The following is a 13,500-nucleotide window of genomic DNA, read 5'->3' on the forward strand; positions in this document are numbered from 1 at the left end:
TGTGGTATGGATAATAGTAAATGACAAATCGATACACTTATGCTTTCTCAGACAATTTGTGCAAGCACCGGAAAAAGAATCTCATGAATTCCTAGCATAAACTTGGTGAAATATGAGTAAATACTTTTTTGGGATCTCAACGCATAGCATTCATTGATATCTTCAAAAATATACACTGTATATATGCAGGCAGAGTAGGCATAGTTTATAGGGGTTATTCACAAAAGGGTTAGAATTTAGAACTAGAATAACTCCTGATGTCTAAAAACTCCATACAATGCCACATATAGAGGCCGGACTTGGGTGCTATAATCATAGAAACAAGAGCACATGAGAAAAGTGTGCCGGTTAAAAAAAAGGATATACATTTGGCACTTAAATACAAGTCAAGATAATATTCTGAGGAGTAGAACTGAAAAAGTACATATCGGCCATTAATGACTTTGATGAACGGATCCCTAGGGGCATACAATTTTTACAACTTTTCACCTCTTTTACCTTCACATGCAAACTAAAAATTATAATGGCTGTTCTCAGGTGGAGCATATTATCTCATATCGAGAAGCCTGGGGCCAGAGTTTGGTGGTTCCATCGGACTCATCTTCGCTTTTGCCAATGCAGTAGCAGTTGCCATGTATGTCGTTGGTTTTGCGGAAACTGTTGTGGAGATTCTCAAGGTAAAGAATCTGAGAACTTCAGTAACATTATATAAAATATGCTTAACCAGAATTACATATGTAGTTAATGTTCATTGAAGAGGATATCTTCCATCATATAAGTCATAATATGTGATAGAAGTTTATTGTTTTATTACTCGTCTACTGTTTTGATCATTTTCTTAATGTCTCCACGGAGTTATGTCCTTCTTGACTTCTTTGCTGGCCTCAAAGTCTAGCAAGCTGTTCCCTGGTCTATGTTATACAAATACTTGCTCTGAGTGACTTTATTATTTAATAGTTCAGATTTCCACCATGCTTGGCTGACTTTAATGTTTGACTTTAATGTATTCACTACGATCCTGTAGCTGACACATCTCATTTTGTGTAACTATGGATTGCTGACATGTTCCAGCAGCAATCACCGTCTATACTATACAATATGTGCAATACTTAATAGTATTACACCGTGCACAATGTATTATAATTAAAGAATTTGAGCACAGCCGTTTTCCCTTAACTAAACTGTGTTCTTTTCCATTCAAACCTTGGTCCTGTCTCTCAATACAGTATATATATATATGAGTCCCAAACTGCAAAGATTACTAACACCCCGACCCCCATATACCGCCAAATGCCCAGTTTTAAGATGAGTAGTCAAATATTGAGGCATTTTGTCAAGTTATAAATGATGGCTCATTATTTGAGACAGAATATTAGTCAATACTGCCTGGCAATATGACAATAATCATCATCATCACATAACCATATAAAAATGCACAGATTACAATTACAGTAAGGAGCGAGGTAGCATGAATGAGCACATAGATATACTTTAATGTAAGGACAGTTCCTTCAGTGACGCATCAGTTCTACATACTCCAATGCCATGTATTAAAATCTGCGTGCCTTATAGCTAAATTCCATGTTGGGCTTATATGGCTTATTACTGTGTATACTTGACCTACCTGTTTGTAGTTTTCTTTAGTATTGTAGCAATATTTAAGAATATACAAATATTTATAAAACCCACACAATTTAGTTTACTGGTGCCTTGTTAGCTTTTCCCATTTTCACATGATTTTTTGTAAATGGCCGAAAAGTTGTTTTATGGTCACTCGATAATGCATAATGTTTACCAAATTAAATATCCGCATTTTTTCTTAATCCTTGTAGGACAATAACGCAATAATGGTAGATGAAATGAACGATATTAGGATAATTGGAACTATTACGGTAATCTTGCTGCTTTGTATTTCTGTAGCTGGAATGGAGTGGGAAGCTAAGGTAAGGTTCTGAAATTTATATTGAATTAATACATTAATACGCATACTATAAGAATACAGAGTTCAGATCTTAGACCCCAGTTAGCAGGATGTCTCAGATGACATCCAATGTCTTCGAACCACTTATATAATTACACGTTGCTTTGTGGGTGAAGTAACTAGTTGAAGTGTTAATAAACAACTCAAATTTTACTACCGAATCCACTTAACTTGAATATTTAGTAGCTTGACATGGTGCAGCCATAAACCTACTTTTAGGTTTATCTAAATGATGATCTGTGTTAACTTGACTCATTTGTCCTCTGCTCAGCTATCTCCTAAATAAACAACCTCTTCATAATATCATTACAATTACTAACCCCAATGTACTATAAAGTGACACACTACAGTTATATAAGAAATTTCCCCATGGAGTCTTGTGTTCTTACAAAAGATATCGACTTGACGATGTTCTACTGTCATAGTCATGTTGATGTTGTAACTAGATGTCGATGGAAAAAAGAAAGATAAGCTATCTTTCTTATATTTGTTAAATGAAAATATACATGCGCTGTAAATACCTCTTATATTTCTGGAAATGTTCAACCCTTGAGTCACACAGTTTAAAAGGAGGAATGTTTTTTTTCTACAATGCAATCCGACATGATAACTAATTGTTACGATTGCCCACAAAATAGAGGCTGCATGCATTAAGCAGCTGATGTATAAACCCATATTATCTACACATCCAAAATCTCCACTAGTTGACCCAGCGGAGGTGTACAAGAGAATCCAGCAGTGAACTCAAATATATTTTTGTCAAATAATTAATGTTGTGTGCACACGTAACCTCACCCATAACCTTTTTGGTTAACTAAAAAACAAAAAAGTGATATTTTTCAGGCATTTAGCTCGTGGAGACAGTTGGCATTAACACCAGAAGGTTACAAAATAAATTATGAGTCTAATAACAGAGGAACATGAATAAACACAAGATACGCATTAGTCTAGGACACAAAATTATTCGTATGAGCAATGTGCTTCCAGGAACATTATTTCTTTAAAAACTATTACTCTTAATAAAACGTATCACTACAGGCCAATTCATTTACTGTATACAACTGACTTATTTCCCATATATCCTTAACATAAGTTCAACAAATATTAATAACTATTACACAGTACAAATATATGTGTGTGTATTTACTGCAGCCACTTATTTATTTTTCCAACCTGAAATTTATTTACCAATGCTGTTCATATTGTTAGCATTTTATAACATATGGAATGACTTAAAGAATTTGCACAACAACAATTTGCTTGCTTTGTGCCAAAAGGCTCAGGTCCTGCTTTTGATCATTTTACTCATCGCCATTGTGAATTTCTTCATTGGCACTGTTATTCCAACCACGGAGGAGAAAAGGGCAAGAGGCTTTTTTAATTATCAGGGTAAGTGATATTTACAGCAGAAGAAATGATTCTGCAGCGGTGAGATCAACCATATATGCTAAATGTTTCTGCTTAGTCATTATAGATAGGTGATTTTTCATATGGTGCCAATATATAATATATGCTATATTTTCCTGATGTAAGACTCAGGTCGTAATCAGTCCTTGTCTTAGATTTAGGATAGCTTTATTTCTATTTCATGCATGGCCGTTACCACTTTTTATATCCCACTTTCTCAGTAAAGTCAAAAATCCTTACATTACATCTAAGGTTTACATTACACCTGGTTAGGGATTCCTAAAATCTTGGGAGCCAATACTATTATGAATAATCTGCCTGAAACATTATGTCTTGTTGCATCGCGGTAGCCAGGAGGCTTAAGTGCTCAGCCAGGCCACAATATTTACCAGCGTTTCTTTCACCTGACCTGATGTGATGGAGATTCTGATTCTTATACAGTTGTTCTCATTTCAATGCAGCTACAATATTTGCTGAAAACTTTGGCCCGGATTTCCGGAATGGAGAAGGTTTCTTCTCCGTGTTCGCTATTTTCTTTCCTGCGGCTACTGGAATCCTTGCAGGAGCTAATATTTCTGGAGATTTAGAGGTACATTACTCTTGATAGCACTTACATATGTCTGCTTTTGATAATCACTGCGTAACAGTGGTTCGGTATTTCTGTGTTGTTTTTGAAGTGTGTTTATTTACTAAAGCTGGATTTGGTAAGAGAGGTCATAATTCATTATGGTGGGCCTTCGATTGGAGTTTCCTCGTGCTTAATTCACAGTTCAATCAGTAGGATTACTTCTGAGAAGTCTCTGCACGCTAACAATGCATCATTCAGGGCTAACCAAGGTCTTCATGGAGAAAGTTGGCCCTTCATAACGCACGGTGAAGTTGCCAAGATTAAACTGCCACCCTCTTGTCAACCCCTGCTACTGTGAATAATTAACCGTTGACTCATTTCTGAGATATTTATTTAAATGCGCATATTTTATGAATTATTCAATTTTAAATGTTATCTAATGTTACAAATAATGTATCTAAAGAACAAGATTATTTTTGTATCTTTAAAGGATCCTCAAAGTGCTATTCCAAAGGGAACCATGTTGGCTATATTGATCACGACAATTACCTACCTTGGTGTTGCTATTTGTGCAGGTAAATATCGGAAAATGTTGACCAATGTACCCTGACAACAAGAAGACCAGTATTCTTGAAACAGAAATGACTTAATTATATACTTACACTCTCTTAAAGGTTTTAAGATTATAGATTGTGCTTCTTCTTTGGTTATCAGAGTCATTGTTGTGGAGATATTTAGTACAATTATTAAACTCATGGAAGCTGAATGTCAGGGCCAGCATTATCTATTACATTACCTGTACTGAAGTCCCTTCCGTATTTTCTCCACCCTTACAAAGGCTTCCTGGTCCAATTAACAATCAGCAACATTACAATATAGTGCAGTGATAAATTAATATAGAGTATTAAATATGTAGGTCCCAAGAAAACTAATTTCAGATATCTTGACCTACTGTATACATACAAGTTGGTTTCTTACAGTATATACATTATTTATTTTAATTTGTAAGCAGTTGGTTTGTTTAGTGTACAGAACTTAAATTGCAACTTTTGGAAAAGCCAAAGATTTAATGCTTTAATGAGAGTCTTAGAGCACACACTCTTAAATCTAGACGCAAATCTGGCTATGAACATTTAGTATTAATCTCTGCATTAGGAGAAAAGCAAATTGTAGTTTGTTTTTTTGCAAACTTTATTTTTTTAAATGTTATATGCTATATGTCAGAGTGTGTTAGCGGGAGCGTGTATTTCTAAGTCTGTGTGTGTTTCAGCATGATTATGTATGTATGTGTGTCAGTATATATTAGTTATATATTAGTTACCACGGGTAAGGGGCTGATGGGGCAACTTACGTTTAGCAGGCCCTTTAGCAGGAAGCACCAATTCTCCCCTGCATGTATTTGAAAGATTGCGCTATCAATAAGTCCAGCTTATAATTTCTTGTTCTGTCTCAAACTCCTTGCGTGCACCGCCTCGGTTTCAAAATACATTTATTTCTCTATAGCCTCATCCGTGGTGCGTGATGCAACTGGAAATATAAACGACACAATCACATCTGCATTGAGTTGCAATGGGTCTGCAGCTTGCAGTCTTGGCTATGATTTTTCCGTATGTGAAACTGAAAAATGTGCCTATGGATTAATGAACAACTTTCAGGTGGGTATTTCTCATTGAAATATCATGCAGAAAAAAAATATTGTTTTGATAACGTGACAAGCATTTCTGAAAGTGTATGTTGTGTTTTTGGATCTTCACCATCAGCTTACATCTGCATTAAAGTCTTGTAAAAGATCCCTTTTAGTCGGCTTCTATACAATGCATATTCCTGGGTGTTCTCGATGTATGACAGCTTGCTGCCAGAGCTCAGTGTGGACTCTTTGGGATGAGGAGATGCTACTCACCTCTCCGAGCCCAGTCCTGCCAAATCTCTAATGCTTGTGCACAGCCCTCCCCACTTACCCACAGCTCCTTGGCTCTCCTTTTGTTCAACTCTTTAGCAGGAAAAAACTGTGTATCAAAACAGCGTAAAAGACAATTAAGTAAAAAAGACATTATGTCTGTGTTCACGCCCAACTTACTGTGTTTCAGCAAAAAGTTGTTCCTCTGCGTATTAAGCTACACCTATGCAAATCTATCTATGCACATCTGTGACAATGATCTTGTTTCCTTTTAAGTGCAATGCCAGGTTTTCCTGCTTCTCAATTGTAAGAAAAGTGGAGAAATACAATGTGTGACTTAAAAAAATGTTCTCACCAATTAGTTTGCTAATATGATAGTAACGCGATTGTTTTTACTGCCTCATTAAACCGATCTGCCATATTCTTGTGTTAATCCAGGTGATGAGCATGGTGTCTGGATTTGGTCCTCTCATCATTGCTGGTATCTTCTCAGCCACACTGTCTTCTGCCCTGGCATCTCTTGTCAGTGCCCCAAAAGTATTTCAGGTATGGAAAATGTAGCAGTATTTCTAATGCTTAGTGGCAGTAGATAATTGGTTTTGAGGACGTTGCAGATTCATTTTTATCCCCTACGGCAGGGGTTCTCAAACTGCGGCCCTCCAGCTGCTGCAGGACTACATCTCCCATACTCCTCAGCCAGCCCCTTAGCTGAAGGAGCATTATGGGAGATGTAGTCCTGCAGCAGCTGGAGGGCCGCAGTTTGAGAACCCCTGCCCTACGGCAAAGCAGTTGTAGAGAGTGTACTGTCACTTCTTATGCAGTACAAAGTGTGATGATCAGTAACAAAAGTCATTCCCTATTGCAGATAGAGTGGCAAAAACTTTCCAAAGAGTTCTCATAGTGAACTGTAGGTTGTGTTGACAATAGGTGAACTTATCACAAAAGAATCCTTGACCAACTCATAATTCAATGGCCTCTGCCATATAAAAAGCAGGCAACACATTGAATTTGGCCTTTAAATACATACAGGTATTCTGGAACTCAAAAGGTTAACGATGTGCACTACAATCAAAACCATTTATCCATAGGTAATTTAAGTCATTAGACTTTTAAGTCAATAAACGTGGTAATAGTTTTATACCGCATCCTCACAAGGCTCAATGATTATCTGGTTAAATATTATATAGCACTAGACATAAAATTTAACACAAGTTATGATCACAGCTTTTTTTTGTAATTGGTTCACGACAATGAATCATCTTAGTAAGGAAAGGTCACATAGCGTATTGGGACATTTTTATTACAAAGAAATAAGTTAAGTGTATGTATCGATTTCCCCGCAGGCTCTCTGCAAGGATAACATCTACAGAGCACTTTACTTTTTTGCCAAAGGACATGGGAAAAACAATGAGCCAATCAGAGGATACGTCCTTACATTTGTCATCGCACTCGCCTTTATTTTGATTGGTCAGTATATTCTGAAGCTAATTATTATGTGACATATGCCACAAAATGTAATGCATATGTTCCCAGATGTACAGTTGTCAGAGAATACCCATTGTACAGCGCTACAGCATATGATGGCGCTATATAAATAAATTATCATTTTAAAAAAGAATTATGGTATATCACAGAATAGACTCCATAGACTATGCTGTAATCACACAGTGACAAAGTCAGTGTCCAAATTTTTTGTATTGCATCTGCAAAATAAAAAGTAATGATATAACTGTAACTGGTAGTAAGATAGGCATTAAAAATATACATTAAAATGAATAGTAAGCTGGTCGTAATTCAAAATTAGGCTGGAAACAAGCTAAAATGAGTCCATGAAGCTAAAAATAATATGATATGGTGCTGAGAGTTAGATCTGAAACACTTTTGCATCCAATGGTACCCTTAAAAAGTACCCTTTCAAAAAGCAGCAATATACTAAATAAAGAGCTCTCCAGGATCCAATAACTGCACAACATTAATGGCATTTACTGTTGGACATTCAATCTCAACCAATGTCTTGATACAAGTATGCAAAAATCTTAATACTTCATATAATTTCAGCTATACCCAAACTGGTTTTTGAGTATGCAGCACAAATATTTGTTTTATCCCTGTTTTTATTTAATGGGATATAGAGAATTTTTTTTTTCCATGTTTCCTTTTATATGGTTCATCCAATGTAAATCAGTGTAATTTCCTTTCTTTAAAGTAAAGTGGAGAGAGAGAAAAAAAGTAGAAAATGATTGCCAGCTGCTTGTTGAAATCAATGGAGCTGTGTCTGCTAATGTGGTATTTTATTTCTTTTTATAGCGGAGCTGAATACTATTGCACCCATCATCTCTAACTTCTTCCTGGCATCCTATGCTTTGATCAACTTCTCTTGTTTTCATGCTTCATATGCAAAATCTCCAGGTCAGTATGTATGTAATATGTCCTTTACCCTAAACATGAACATTCATTTTCTGTAAGACGTCCCCCAGGTGTTAGTCTTTAGAGTGATCTCTATGCATCGGATATGTGGTTGGCCAAAAAGGGCTTACGTGCCAATCATGCTACCTTTATCTTTTCTGTTGGTAGTTGGGCTGCTCATTGGTTATTCACTGATTAATTACAGACATATTGATTATTGTTTCTATTTATAAAACAACAAAACTATAGCTTTAGTGTGCCACAGAATGTGTCTTCAATATAAACGAGTGCTTGCGTGCGAAATAAAGAAACACAAGGCTGGATACTAAATATTGCAGCCCTCTTCTGAGATATAACTTTTTGCTAGTGTTCATTACCCAACAGTTTCTTATTATAAGTCTTTAAAGAACCCAATAGTAATATTTTAGGGCATCTTCTTAAAGCAGAGATGGACCTGCTCTTTCATACCTGTACTGATTAAAGCAAGAATGTTGTCAATTTTCACAGGACTGTTCTGTTACACTAATCAATGTGTTTTCTTTAACGTGTTGCCTTACAAGAAAAAAATAAAAGATTGTCTTAATCCTTGTCTACAGGTTGGAGACCTGCATTCAAGTACTACAATATGTGGGTGTCTCTCTTTGGGGCCATGCTGTGCTGCGGTGTAATGTTTGTAATCAACTGGTGGGCTGCTGTTATCACCTATGCTATTGAACTTTTCTTGTACATTTATGTGACCTACAAGAAACCAGGTATGATACTCAATCATTTTATAGCAGCTGCTGCTAAATACATTTGTTAGGTGAGAACAATGTCAATAGTTAATTAGTAAATTTGTAGTTACCACCTTAATCACTGGATACAAATTCCAAAATGTAAAAAGCTGTAATGTTTCTCAACAGATGTTAACTGGGGCTCATCGACTCAAGCTCTTTTCTACACCAATGCATTGAACAAAGCTATGGAACTAAACACCATTGAAGAACATGTGAAGAACTTCAGGTATTTAAGAAGACATATACAAATAGTATTCTGAGCTATCTGCCGGTATTTTTCCTAATCATATTGCTTATTTTGTATTTTCTTTGAAGACCTCAATGCTTGGTTCTAACCGCAGGACCAATGACTAGACCAGCTCTCCTGGATATTACGCATTCATTTACAAAGGATATAGGACTCTGCATATGTTGTGAAATTTTTGTGGTAAGGAATGCATATATCTCACTTTCTGAATCTAGGCAGCAGGGGGCATGGTACCTGTAGCATGAAGGCCAACCCCATTCCAATGGACCAGTAAGGCTAGGTTTCCACTTGGGTATTTTTTTGCAAAAACGCCCATAATAACGCCAATTCAGCCCCACGGCGTTTTATTAGTGAAAAAACGCTGCGGCCAGATGTTAGCTGTTCTTCAATAGGAAATCGCACAATGCCATATCCACTTGGCATTTTTCTGTTTGGCGTTTTTTCAGTCCTCTTTGGCGTTTTACTGCTTTTTTGGGCTCTGTGGCAGTTTTTCAAAATCGCAGCATGTTGACACTCTGGCGTTTTTTGCAAGGAAATCTTGGCGTTTTTCTCCAATAGAAGTCTATGGGAGAGAAAAACGCCATGAAAACGCCATGTGGGTTTTGCCTTGGCGTTTTTTATGGCATTTTTCATCAAGAAAATAACGCAGGAAAAATACCCAAGTGGAAACCTAGCCTAATAGGTCCAATATACATTTAGGACGCATGTCCTGTTTAGCACAAAAGGGATGAGCTTGGAAGTTGATCAAAACAACAGATGAAAAAATCCACTTTTGAGTAGATGCTTTCCACCAGCTGCCTTATATACTCTAATGTGTGTGTGTGATTACATGTAGAACTAACAAAAAAGGGAACTGATTTAGGTAGTAGTCTAAAAGCTTTACCCATTGACAATCCTTCTATGGATTTATGTTTTTCATGTCACTGGATGGTAAAACCTGAATATAAGAGAGATGTATTCTACATAAATTGGGGTGCTAGATATTGCTGGGCTCTACATGTGATAAATAACAATAAGGGATTTGTTGTGAGGACCAATACATGCATTTATAGAGTTCACCTTCTCTTATGAATTTCCCATTGGGGTAAACAGGGAGGGAGAATAAAATACTTGTGTTATAGAATACAGCACATAAATGTCTAAACAAAAATGAAATAGATTAAGTTGCTTTACGGATTACAATTTAAAGCATTCAATCAAATGTAAGACACGTCTCACGGTTTAATCCTATCTGAAAATAGATTTTTTTTGCTGTACAGATAAGACCTTTGCAGCTCTTAAGACTCAATATCTACTTCTCTGCAATGTTTTTTCTTCTAGCTTCCAGCTGTGCGTGGGTAAAAGCACTGCTAACAATTAACTCATTTATGTATCGACACACTCACACACACCTATTTTTATTAACATTTGCAGTGCCACAGGGTAAAGTAAAAAATGTTTCATCTCGTATCATTTTTTGACACTGAAGTTGTACCACCAATACTTCTTCATAGTTCTTTGATGCTTCCGACTTCATTGTTAGTAAAAAAAAGAAAGTGCTTGTCGGGGCTAGTTATGGGATAGCCTGACACATAGGGTGTGGTTGTGCAAGGGTTAACGATACCAGCCCTTTGGTCACTCACTTAACCCTAAAACACACCATAAAGACCCATACCGACTGGTAATACACTGACACCACCAAGTTATATTTTAAGATGACTATAACTTATGGATGCTTCGATACTGCCCAGTACCACACTCAACCGATCAAAAATGTATAAAACCTCAACTGTAGCGGTTCATTTTCCTCTTCTTACCTATTATTTCCCTGAACCTTCATTGTTTTATGCAGGGGCCGCGTGCAAAGGCTGTAAAAGAGATGAACAGTGGCATGGTCAAAAAACAACTGTGGTTAACAACTAACAAAAGAAAAGCATTTTATGCAGCAGTAGCAGCAGATACTATTAGAGAGGGAGTAAGACCGCTCCTTCAGGTACGAAAAAAATCCTAAATAAATCTTCTTTTTTTTGTGCACCATGAACCTACCTCCTTGTATACTATAATATTGGTTAGATCAAATGGTAAGGGAAGGATGCGTTGATTAAATGAATGTTGCATTTTCAGACATAATACAAAATACAACAACACTAAACATCATCATTCAACATAATGTTTTTTAACAGTATGATGTGCGAACAAACAAAAAAGCCCAAAAAATTGGACTTAAACACACATTATTAATTTAACAATACTGCACCTTCTGAACCCAGGGTGTTGCCAACATTTATTATAGCAATGAAAAAACCCTAAAAAAAAAGATGGAGCGTAAAGAATCGCTTAGTCCTTAAATCACATATCTGCAAGAATTAGTAGGTAAAAAGGAAAGATTCAGCTCCATTTTTAAAAAAAAAAAAGATGACCGATGCATGTTTCACTTAATGTTCTACCGTGAAAAACATCTTGAGACATCATTAACCAGTTTCAGAACTAAGTGTGATGTAAGTCAGATAGCTGGCTGTACATTAATATACAGATTCATAGAGGCAGTAAAAAGAGATCGGGAGAATTTTAATCTGAAGGAGGATATCTGAAATTACACAAAATCCTTCACTGATCTTCTAACACATGTTCTGTATTCATAGAGGTAAAACAGGGTAGCAAAAGAAGAACTCGACACATTTCTAACGCATACATTTCCTTTCCGGCCTCTAAAATCAAGTCTAAAATAAACAGATTTTTTTTCTTTTTTCTTTCTTTTTTTTTTTTTTGGAAAAGTCACAACATCAAGGAAAAGAGTTTACAAGCAGTAACATCCACATAATAATTATGCCTTTTCGGAGCACTGAATAAAAGCAACGGAACAAATTATTGTAACACACACCACAGCTGCACTTTTATTAAGTAAAGCAGAAACAAGCTTGTCATTTCTGTTACAATAAACTTCCAAAAGCAGCATGTGCTCTGTAGAGTGTAAGTTACTGATCTATTGAAATGACAGCTTGGCAACAGAAATGCAAATCAGCTTAATTGGAGGAAATCATATCTGCTCATCTGAAACCATGTTAAAAAAGAAGAGAAAATAATCTTCCCCTAGTCATTGGCATAAAAGGCGCTCTTTTATTTCAGGGTAATAAGCGCTGTCTAGGGGGGGAAGCTTTGCCTTGCGCTACTGGACTTTTGCCCTCCGCACTAACGCCATTATATCAGTTGGGTGGTATTGGTGGGGGTTTATATGCAAGAGAGGCAATTTGAAAACAGACGAAGACTATTATAAATATTATTTATTGTTTTATGTAGCGCTATCGTATTCCACAGCCTTGTACAACGGGGCTACAAAAGTAGAAGTGGATGAGGGAAGAAGTCTTTTATTTTTATATTATGCCATTTTGTACACATATGTAGAAAAAAACCAGGTTAACCAGTCTTGTTTCTATATATCTAGGCTTCTGGTTTAGGGAGGATGAAGCCAAATACTCTGGTGATGGGATTTAAGAAAGACTGGAGACAGGCCAGCACTGTGGATCTGGCAGATTACATTGGAATATTGCAGTAAGTTGCGTATTATAAGTTTTAACCAAATGTACAATGTTCACAGCAATAACTATTTTTTTTTTAAAACAAATGTTGGCAGTGCTTTCACATATTTCATTTCTCACCGAGACTAACGATGCACAGGATAGATCACTACACGCAATAGCTATAGTAGATATATATTCAAAAGAAATCAATATTTATACTGAGCCAACTGTTCCACTTGCTCTTGTGGTGATTACAGCACCTGTTCCTAGTGGAGCAAATCCATGCCAAGATATAAATGAGCAACATAAAAATTACATACCAAATACATGCACCATAATTACATTTACAAGGCATAATGCGTACTTGTGCCGCCTCTGAATCGACGCTAGGTTTGCTATTAGTCATTGAAACATCTATGTCTCATAGATGTATTGTGTTCTCAATACTTTACATCTTAAAACTGGGAAAATTATTGTAGATTTTCCTATATCATTAAAGCTTACGCATATAGAGCGTTCTAGTGCAAAACAGTAAGAGTAGAGCAGTAAGAGTAGAGCAGTCGGTTTTCTGATCAGGGCTAATTTTTATTCAATAACATTGATTTGCCAGTTCGAACAGATTCTGAACTGAATAAGATGGTGATGAACAGCACTTTTTGGAATAGACCCAGGTGTTATCTGAATCAACAAGAAAATTGTCTTACCTGTCACTAACTTTTCT

The 13,500-nt window shown here is 36.3% G+C and overlaps 1 protein-coding gene across 2 annotated transcripts in view; it reads left to right on the top strand.

Moving 5' to 3' along the window:
• Positions 1-13,500, top strand: part of SLC12A1 (solute carrier family 12 member 1) — a 45,351-nt gene that overhangs the window by 18,204 nt on the left and 13,647 nt on the right. For both annotated transcript variants that reach the window (XM_053462267.1, XM_053462266.1), the window contains exons 6-19: positions 538-677; positions 1,833-1,943; positions 3,259-3,370; positions 3,850-3,977; positions 4,447-4,531; positions 5,460-5,611; positions 6,292-6,399; positions 7,197-7,320; positions 8,161-8,262; positions 8,856-9,011; positions 9,162-9,261; positions 9,351-9,462; positions 11,114-11,254; positions 12,704-12,810. In XM_053462267.1, the coding sequence (XP_053318242.1) occupies positions 538-677; positions 1,833-1,943; positions 3,259-3,370; positions 3,850-3,977; positions 4,447-4,531; positions 5,460-5,611; positions 6,292-6,399; positions 7,197-7,320; positions 8,161-8,262; positions 8,856-9,011; positions 9,162-9,261; positions 9,351-9,462; positions 11,114-11,254; positions 12,704-12,810 (1,678 nt within the window). The remainder of the gene's footprint in view (positions 1-537; positions 678-1,832; positions 1,944-3,258; positions 3,371-3,849; positions 3,978-4,446; positions 4,532-5,459; positions 5,612-6,291; positions 6,400-7,196; positions 7,321-8,160; positions 8,263-8,855; positions 9,012-9,161; positions 9,262-9,350; positions 9,463-11,113; positions 11,255-12,703; positions 12,811-13,500) is intronic.

Source organism: Spea bombifrons, chromosome 4, assembly GCF_027358695.1.
Source record: "Spea bombifrons isolate aSpeBom1 chromosome 4, aSpeBom1.2.pri, whole genome shotgun sequence".
In the NCBI taxonomy this organism is placed as follows: Eukaryota; Metazoa; Chordata; class Amphibia; order Anura; family Pelobatidae; genus Spea; species Spea bombifrons.